This window comes from Cnephaeus nilssonii (assembly GCF_951640355.1).
Source record: "Cnephaeus nilssonii genome assembly, chromosome: 22".
Classification (NCBI taxonomy): domain Eukaryota; kingdom Metazoa; phylum Chordata; class Mammalia; order Chiroptera; family Vespertilionidae; genus Cnephaeus; species Cnephaeus nilssonii.
The window spans coordinates 3,943,738-3,953,347 of NC_137093.1; the positions used below are offsets into that span (position 1 = coordinate 3,943,738).

At 67.0% G+C, this 9,610-nt stretch overlaps 1 protein-coding gene across 1 annotated transcript in view; it reads left to right on the top strand.

The window, feature by feature from the left end:
- Positions 1 to 8,794, top strand: part of FAM222A (family with sequence similarity 222 member A) — a 53,530-nt gene extending 44,736 nt beyond the window's left edge. Inside the window, exon 3 of the mRNA XM_079762856.1 lies at positions 7,029 to 8,794. Within this exon, the coding sequence (XP_079618982.1) occupies positions 7,029 to 8,293 (1,265 nt within the window). The 3' untranslated portion in view covers positions 8,294 to 8,794. The remainder of the gene's footprint in view (positions 1 to 7,028) is intronic.
- Positions 8,795 to 9,610: the final 816 nt, after the last annotated feature.

A 9,610-nucleotide genomic window follows, 5' to 3' on the forward strand; every position in this document is an offset into this window, starting at 1 on the left:
GGGACCAAGGCCTCACAGTGCAGAGCCTCCACCCCTCCCCTTACAGATGGAGGCAGGGTCCCGTTCCCGGCTGCCAGGTCACCCACAGCATGGGGGGGGGGGGGTAATGCTGGGCGTAGCCGGCTGCAGCCGCGTCCCAGCTGCTCCCCTCTGGGCTCCACAGCAGAGCGCCCCCCCCCCGCCTCCCCCCTCAGCCTCCTGGAGGCAGGGAGCCAGGCCTGTGCTCCTGTCTCCCTGCGACAACATCCAATCTCACTCAAAGGGCTGCTTTTTATTGTCTTCACTTCCTCGTTAATGACCCCGCCTACTTAACACCCCTGTGAAAGGCCAGGACATTACCTTCACGGAGTGATGACTGGCCGCACCCTGCCAGCCTTTCAAATTTCCCTACAAGGCTTAGACAGGACGGGGCGGGGTGCCCAGTGCACAGGGTGGGCGCCTGGGTTTCTGCACACGGAGCCCTGTGGCCTCCTGGAGGCCTTGGAACAGGGCATCCACGGGATCCCGCACCGTCCTTCACGCATCCATCCTCTCCCATCTGCACATCATCTCACAAGTCAGCGTCCCACCTCAGTCCCTCCCCTGCATGCGCCTTCTGGCTCGTTCCCTGCCCAATCTGTCCTCCAGGGGGCAGCAAAATCGTGGGAATTTGCATTCGCAACCCCTGCTTGATACCCTGTTCCTTGAATGTCCAACCTCCTCCTGTAACCCAGGGCCCACCTCCCAAGGATGCCACAGAGACTGCAGAAGGGCAAGCAGAGGGAGGCTGTGGGCAGGAGAGGAGGCCCAGGGAGGGAGGCTGTGGGCAGGAGAGGAGGCACAGGGAGGGAGGCTGTGGGCAGGAGAGGAGGCCCAGGGAGGGAGGCTGTGGGCAGGAGTGGAGGAGGCCCAGGGAGGGAGGCTGTGGGCAGGAGAGGAGGCACAGGGAGGGAGGCTGTGGGCAGGGGAGGAGGCACAGGGAGGGAGGCTGTGGGCAGGAGAGGAGGCACAGGGAGGGAGGCTGTGGGCAGGGGAGGAGGCACAGGGAGGGAGGCTGTGGGCAGGAGAGGAGGCACAGGGAGGGAGGCTGTGGGCAGGGGAGGAGGCACAGGGAGGGAGGCTGTGGGCAGGAGAGGAGGCACAGGGAGGGAGGCTGTGGGCAGGGGAGGAGGCACAGGGAAGGAGGCTGTGGGCAGGAGAGGAGGAGGCACAGAGAGGGAGGCTGTGGGCAGGGGAGGAGGAGGCACAGAGAGGGAGGCTGTGGGCAGGGGAGGAGGCACAGGGAGGGAGGCTGTGGGCAGGGGAGGAGGCACAGGGAAGGAGGCTGTGGGCAGGAGAGGAGGCCCAGGGAGGGAGGCTGTGGGCAGGAGAGGAGGAGGCACAGAGAGGGAGGCTGTGGGCAGGGGAGGAGGCCCAGGGAGGGTGCAGAGGGAGGGCCGAGCCAGGTGGCTGGGGCGTGAATGCACCCTGAGCAGCTCCGAGTTCACTCAGACCAGCTTCTTGGAAGGTTGCAGAGAGAGGCCCCGGGGGCGTGAGGTGCGGGTACAGAGGATTGCCTGCCCCGGACAGCGCTGCCCGGGAAACCCGGCGGGTGTGGGTGGAGGAGGCTTTGGAAGGCAGCTCTCCACGGCCGCCTCCAGCGGGGCTCCCAGGACTCACTCTCCTGGGTGTCGCGACGCAGTGAGCGGGGCTCCCAGGTGGAGGGTAACCTGGCCACAGCCTCGCAGTCCATTCAGCACGGCCTCCCTGAGCACCTACGACCCGTTGGGGACACGGCAGCGAGCAAGCAGCTCAGGCAGCCCAGGCCGGGGATGGACCGCCCACGCCGTCAGATTCGGTGCCTGAGGTGACGAAGCCCAGGCCGTGGAACGCGGGGGTCCCCTCGCCATGGGGCCCTCCCCTGCCCCGCAGTCACCCCACGAGCACCGCCACTTCTCTCCACTGCTTGGGAGCCGCCGCGGACAGCTGGCGCTGCGGCACCTTCACGGGAGGCCTTTTCCTGTGCCGTTGCGTTTGCCAAAACAAGGCCGCACAGGGACTAACACAGGTGGCCGGGCCACCTCCGGGCCCCACCTCCGGGCCCCACCTCCGGGCCCCCAGCCCTGGCCCACCTCCACCTCCGGGCCCCCAGCCCTGGCCCCACCTCCGGGCCCCCAGCCCTGGCCCCACCTCCGGGCCCCCAGCCCTGGCCCCACCTCCGGGCCCCCAGCCCTGGCCCCACCTCCGGGCCCCCAGCCCTGACCCACCTCCACCTCCGGGCCCCCAGCCCTGGCCCCACCTCCGGGCCCCCAGCCCCACCTCCGGGCCCCCAGCCCTGGCCCCACCTCCGGGCCCCCAGCCCTGGCTCCACCTCCGGGCCCCCAGCCCTGGCTCCACCTCCGGGCCCCCAGCCCTGGCCCCACCTCCGGGCCCCCAGCCCTGGCCCACCTCCGGGCCCCCAGCCCTGGCCCCACCTCCGGGCCCCCAGCCCTGGCCCCACCTCCGGGCCCCCAGCCCTGACCCACCTCCACCTCCGGGCCCCCAGCCCTGGCCCCACCTCCGGGCCCCCAGCCCCACCTCCGGGCCCCCAGCCCTGGCCCCACCTCCGGGCCCCCAGCCCCACCTCCGGGCCCCCAGCCCTGGCCCACCTCCGGGCCCCCAGCCCTGGCCCACCTCCGGGCCCCCAGCCCTGGCCGCGATGCTCCGGTGGGAAAGGCTATGTGAGCCGCCGGGGCCTCAGGGACACGGTGCGCAGCGGGGCCGCCGCAGCCAGGCCAGGTGTGAGGCAGGCGACTCCGGTGACCCGTGGGTCCACTCCCAGGACACCGAAGAGGACTGCGCAGGCCCAGCCACGCACGTGTCCGGGCAGGACGGGCTCAGGCTGCCAGCTGGCATCTCTAGGAGCAGAGCAGAAGCCAGGCAGACAGCTGCCTGCCCGCATGGCCTCTGAGGGGTCGCCTGTCTCTCTGAGCCTCAAGGCTGATTAAAATCGTCCTCCTCTTTAGCTCAGTGGATAGGACATCGGTCTGCAGACTGAAGGGTCGTGAGTTCAATTCCGGTCAAGGGCATGTACCTCGGTCACAGGCTCCTCCGGGTCAGGCACCTGCGGGAGGCCACCAATGGATGTGTCTCTCACATCGATGTTTCTGTCTCTCCCGCTCCCTTCCCCTCTGACATCAAGGGGAAATACCCTCGGGTGAGGATTAACAACAGCCACCAACGTCCTTCCTCCTCGCTCTGTGCAAGGAGAGGGAGGGCGTCGGGAGTCTGCTGCTCCCGGGGGCCGGCCTTGGGTGCGGAGGGAGAGGTGGGGACCCGGGAGGGGAGGACTCGGGAAGCAGACCAGGTCCAAATCCCAGCTCCGCCCCGTGCCGCTGTGTGGCCCTGGGAGTCTCCGAGCTCCCATTCCCTCCTCCGTGAAACGAGGGCCTGTGTTCGTTATCTGTGGCTGTGCAGCAAGTTGCTCCAAAACTTCGTGGCTTAAAGCATCAGCGATGGGTAGTAGCTCCCATGTTTCTGTGCACCAGGAATCCAGGAGTGGCTTAGCTGGAGTTCTCCTCGTCTCCCGCAAGGCTGCCTCAGAGGTCGGCCGGCGCCGCGGTCATCCGAAAGCTTGACCGGGGCCGGAGGGCCCCTTCCAAGAAGGCTCCCAGGCTGGTGCAGGAGGCCTCAGGGCCTCCCCAGGCGGGCCTCCCCACGGGCTGCTCCAGCGGCCTCCCCCAGAGTGAGTGGTCCAAGAGAGAATGAGCCAGGAGGAGGCCGAGTGCCTTTTATGCCCCCCCACCCCCCAGACCCCACACGCCTTCCCCTGCAGGGTGTACAGCTCGGCCGCATTTGGAGTGGGAAGGGACCACAAAGGACAGGAAGGTCTAGGAGACCGCCTTCCCAGCGCCACCACCTGTCTGCTTCCTCACCTGTGGAATGGGGACACTCCCACCTCAGAGCTGCCAGGTGCCCCAGACAAGAGGGGCCGAGAGGAGCTGTGGGCTCGGGCCCAGCTTGTGCCACGCACTCCCCAAGGGCAGCCTCCGCTCTGCCCCCACCATCGGCTCCAGGGAAAGCCAGAGGGCCCCGCCCGCCGAGGAGCCTGCGGACCTGCAGGGGCCAGATGGGCCCTCCTTCAATGAGGGGACTGTAACGGGCATGGCGTCCCGCCCCCTCTGCGTACGGTTTTAAACACCTAATTTATTCCATCCATTAGATAGATTTTGTAGATTTAATCATTTTCACAGTTGGTGGCTCATTGGATACTCAAGATAAACTCCAAATGAAAGTATAATGGTGAGGACAAATGAGTTTTCACACCACAATGGCAGAAACTTGCTTGGGAAGAGAGTTTAAGAGGCACAAAAATACATACAGATATAATTTTTTCCCCGGCAGCTGCTTTTGCTGACTATAGTAGGTTACCACAGTTAATTTCACCAGTTTTGTTCATCTGTAAAATTGCATAAAAGTGACATTTTTGTGCTCATTATAGCAACTGCTGATTTATGGCTGGAAAACGAAGAGCTGGCCCCTTTTCTGCGGGCCTCTCTGAGCGGTGCTAAGTGCCCATGAAATTGCTTGTATAATGTAGTTTAAATCCAATCCCAGAGAAAGATTCCCCCGTTGGCCAAAATGACATTTCCATTCTCCACACCGAGTTTATTTTAGGCCACTTAGGTGGGGGCTGCCCCAGGCAGGGTCAGGACGGGGGCCCCTGGCCGTTCCACCTGTCCGGCCCAGGTCAGGCCCGAGGGACGAGCACACTGCTCCAGCCTCCTCTGGCGCTGCCCGCCTCTCCCCTTCCTACTGCCCTCCCCTCCCCTCTCCTCTCCCCTCCCGTCCCTGCTGCCTGGCCCTCCCCTCCCCTCCCCTCCCTGCTGCCCAGCCCAGTAGGCCCCATCCTTGCACCGAGGGAGGGGCAGAGCGGATGGCCTTCCTAACGTGCTGCCTGCCCTGCGCTCCCTGCTTATCCTTCCCCGGCTGCCCAGGCCCAGGGGCAGGCCTCTCCCCGCACTGCTGACCCTCGGGCCCTGACAGTTCTCTGTGGGGGGCTGTGCTGTGCACCCTGGATGTTCAGCAGCCCCTCTGCCCACTAGATACCAGTAGCACCCCCTCAAGTTGTGACATCGAATGCAGCTCTAGACCTCACCAGCGTGCCCTGGGGGAGGAACGCTGTGAGAGCCGCTGCCCTCGGTGAGGAGCGCCCTCTCCGTGCGGTTCCACCCGAGCACGGCCTGCCCAGGCCCCTGGGCCTCTCTGCACGCTGCTCCGGGCTGCTGCCCTCCGGATTACTTACAGTTCCCACCGCATCTTCCACCCTCGGCACCCCTTTCACCACAGCCTTCACTGGGGCGCCCTTTCTTCCAAAAAGCCATCTCTGGCCCTAACCGGTGTGGCTCAGTGGATAGAGCGTCGGCCTGCGGACTGAAGGGTCCCAGGTTCGATTCCGGTCAAGGGCATGTACCTTGGTTGCGGGCACATCCCCAGTAGGGAGTGTGCAGGAGGCAGCTGATCGATGTTTCTCTCTCATCGATGTTTCTAACTCTCTATCCCTCTCCCTTCCTCTCTGTAAAAAATCAATAAAATATATATTTTTTTAAAAAGCTACCTCTGGAGCCCAGCTGGGTTGGCTCCCCAGCGTCCCAGCTGCCTGCCCTTCCCACCACAGCATGCATTTGCCCACGTTGGCTGTGGGCCCCGGAGGGGGCCGTGGGTGAGGCTCTGGGAGACGGGACATCTGCCTGCGCACAGCCCCGCCCCTTCCTCCCCGGAAGGCCCCGCCCAGGCACGGGAAGGAATGACCGCGGACTAGGAGAGCGCCCGCTTCTGCTATCACTCCACTGCCGGCGACTTGTTAACCCTCACAGCCACTCTGGGGGCAGTGTTAGCACCCCATTTTACAGATGTGGAAACTGAGGTGCCGGGAGGTGAAGGCCCCTCCTGAGTCCCCTGGAGGCACTGGTGGTCCTGGGGGCGCCCACAGCACAGGGAAGGCAGTTTGCCTCTGAAACCTTGTAGGGTCTTCCTCACCCAAGGGCCCAGACAGGTCCCGATCTCCCAGCACCTACTGTGCGCCTCACCAGCTGCTGGGCCCGTTGCTACAATCGGGGTCACCCTGCAGACCTGGCACGATCTTTACCCCCATTCCACAGGTGGGGAAACTGAGGCTCAGCTTTGCAAGCGACTTACACAGGGCCACACAGCCCTACAGCCAGGCCAGCCAGCTCCAAACCCGGGCAGGGCCTTTCCGTCCACCTGGTGCAGGCCCCCTGCCTCAGACAGGGCCCTGGGCAGCACTGAGGAATGTCCTGGGACCGGGGAGAGGCTCTGGATGGGAGAAGGGGTCAGCCCACCACGACCTGCCTCCCCGTGGCGGGGCCAGTTGTGCCCACAAAGCGCAGTTCACAAAAAAGGCGGCGGCTTCGCAGACGACGGGCCGACTCGGGATGGGGCTGGGCAGCCAGGGCGCAGTGCCCCGAACCCCCCATGGGCCGGGTGAGGAGAGGGAGGGCAGGCGTGCGCACCCACAGGCACCGTAGCAAAGACAGACAGCACCGAGCGCCTCGGCGTGGAGCTGGGCACTCTGGGGCGCTGCCGGTGGCATGTGCCTGGCACAGGCTCTTGGGCAAACTGTCGGGGCCTTTACTCCTAAAGCTGAGCCTTTGCCTCCCCGTGTCCCAGCGGTTCTGCTCACGGGCATGTTCCCAAAAGAACTCGCTGAACACACACGCCGGGCCAGAGGGCCATTGAATCAGCCCCAACCTGCCGACGCAATGCGAGTGCCGCCCGCGCCTCCTCACCGGGACGCACCAGGCGCTGGTCCTCGCAGTGAGCAGACAGGAGGGCCGCTGACCTGGCGGGCTGGCGACTGGGCGGGGCCGGGCACTCCGGACACTGGCCACGCCCTACCCCTGGCCCCAGGAGCGTGTCTGACTCCTTTCCTTACCGTCCTTGGAGCTTAACAACGCAGAGGAAGGCGGAGCCAGGGCGTGAAGGGAGGGAGGCCCAAGGGGGCGGCTCCAGGCCTCCGTGTCACCTGCTCAGTGCTCACCTGTGCTTCCCTCTCCCCCCTGTCCCCCCAGGCGAGACGGTGGCCAGCTCCATGCATTCCTCCCGCTACCCGAGCCCGGCCGAGCTCGACGCCTACGCTGAGAAGGTGGCCAACAGCCCGCTGTCCATCAAGATCTTCCCCACCACCATCCGGGTGCCGCAGCACAAGCATCTGGGCCGCACCGTCAACGGCTACGACACGTGCGGCCAGCGCTACAGCCCCTACCCGCAGCACGCCGGCTACCAGGGCCTGCTGGCCGTCGTCAAGGCCGCCGTCTCCTCCAGCGCGGCCGCGCCCGCCGGGCCGGTCAAAGGCGTGCTCAAGAGCGCCGAGGGCAAGCGGACCAAGCTGTCGCCAGCCGTCGTGCAGGTGGGCATCGCGCCCTACCCGGCGCCCAGCACTCTGGGGCCCTTGGCCTACCCCAAGCCTCCCGAGGCGCCCGCCCCGCCACCCGGCCTGCCCACGGCCGCCGCCACGGCCGCCTCCGTCATCCCCCTGCCTGGCCGCGGCCTGGCCCTGCCGCCTTCCAACCTGCCCTCCATCCACAGCATCCTCTACCAGCTCAACCAGCAGTGCCAGGCCCCGGGCGCGGCCCCCGCTGCCTGCCAGGGCGTGGCTGTGCCCCAGCCCAGCCCGGCCAAGCACGGCCCGGTGCCCAGCTTCCCCAGCCTGGCCTACTCGGCCGCCGGCCTGCCCGACTGCCGCAGAGGCGCCGAGCTGGGCCCGGGAAGCACGGCCTTGACGTTGGCTGGAGCCGCCAAGCCGGCCGGGTACGTGGACGGCAGCCTGGACTACCTGCTGTGGCCGCAGAAGCCACCCCCGCCGCCGCCCCAGCCTCTGCGGGCCTACAGCGGCGGCGGCACGGTGGCCAGCAAGTCCCCGGAGGCTTGTGGGGGGCGGGCGTACGAGCGGGCCAGTGGGTCCCCCCTCACCTGCAGCGTGGGGCTGCCGGCGGGCCTCACCGTGGGCCAGTACTTTGCGGCGCCCTGGAACAGCGTGCTGGTGACGCCCACCAGCGACTGCTACAACCCGGCGGCGGCGGTGGCGGAGCTGGGGCCCGGGGGCGCCCGGGAGCTGGCGGGGCCGCCCGCGGAGGCCCTCTCGGGCCTGCCCAGCAGGAGCGCGTGCGGCACGGCGGCCCTGAGCAGCAGCCTGCAGTCGCTGGAGTATCTCATCAACGACCTGCGGCCGCCCTGCATCAAGGAGCAGATGCTGGGCAAGGGCTACGAGACCGTGGCGGTGCCCCGGCTGCTCGACCACCAGCACGCCCACATCCGCCTGCCCGTCTACAGATAAGGCCCGCCCGGGCCGCACGGACGGATGGACGGGGCACCGACGGGGAGGCGGGCGGAGGACGGTGGTCGGCGCGCAGGGGCCACTGGTGCCACCGGGAAGCCGGGCGGGCCGCTGCCGGGTCCGTGGAGGTCTGGCCGGTGACCTGGCTCACCGAGGCCCCTCCCCCCACATCAGCGGCCCCCCAACACGGGGAGGGCCTCCCTGGGTCCACGCTGGCAGAGGGACGGGGGAGCCACCACCTTCCCCGCAGTGTTCCTCTGGCTCTCCGGGGAGGAGCTCAGGCCAGGGCGGGAGGCAGGAAGAAATGTGGGGCTTGGTTCAGGGGGGCTCAGTAGCCCCCAGGGGTCAGACAGCTCCCCCCACAAGCCCCAGGCTCCTGGGAGAGCGGCAGAGGGAGTCGGCGGTCCCGCAGGGCCCCCCACCAGCCAGCCCAGGTGAATGCCACTCATGGGGGCTCCAGGGACCACCGGCCCCCCTGCCCCTCCTCTAGGCTCTCCTCCCCTCCCCCATTCCTTCCCAACACAGAGAAACCGCCCCCCATCCCCCTTCCCCACACCCGGGCTCCCCCCCCCTTCCCTTCTCTCCAGCACGTCCCCCGGGGCTGCTGGGCACAGCTTGGGCCGCGCACCGCACCGGGCACCTCGTCTGAGGAGACGCCTGTCACACCGGACGTGTGTTCATGAGGCGACCTCCCGAAGCTTGAGGCAGGGGTGCCCCCCCATTCGCACAAGGGTCTGCCCTGCCCTCCTCGGGGCTCTCCTGGAGCCAGGGAGGGAGCTGCTGGCTTTAACGGGGAGGCCCGGGGCAGATCCCTTCCTGCCAGGGCCCGCCCCACTCCATCGGGGTGAGGGAGGCAGCGGGGCCCCTCTGGCGCCCCGGACGCGGTACTGTATCTCTCCAAGGCCTGTTCGAGCACTAAGTGCATTTACAAATCTCTGAGAATGTTTTTTATACTGAAATTGACCATTATATTCTACTGTGAGCAGTGCCGTCTGCACTGTATTGTTTTAAAAACGAAGAGGAAGAAAAAAAAGGAAACGTCTGCTGTGGATTGTTCGGGCTTGTGTTGCGCTTTCTCCTCCCCTTGGGAGTGGAGCATGCCCTCCCCCCCCCCCCCCCACCCCGCAGGCCAGGACCCTGCCCCGGCGCCGCCCTGTGCTGTCCCTGCCACCCAGGCCCCCGGCTCCCAGGTGGACGTGGTCGTTGGCCTTGTCCGCGTCAGCCACGTGGTCAGGCCGAGGTCCCTCCGCAGAGCGGCCGAGACAGAACCCCCCGGGCCGCGGCTCCTTCCCGGAACCGTGCGGAGGGGTCTGGTCC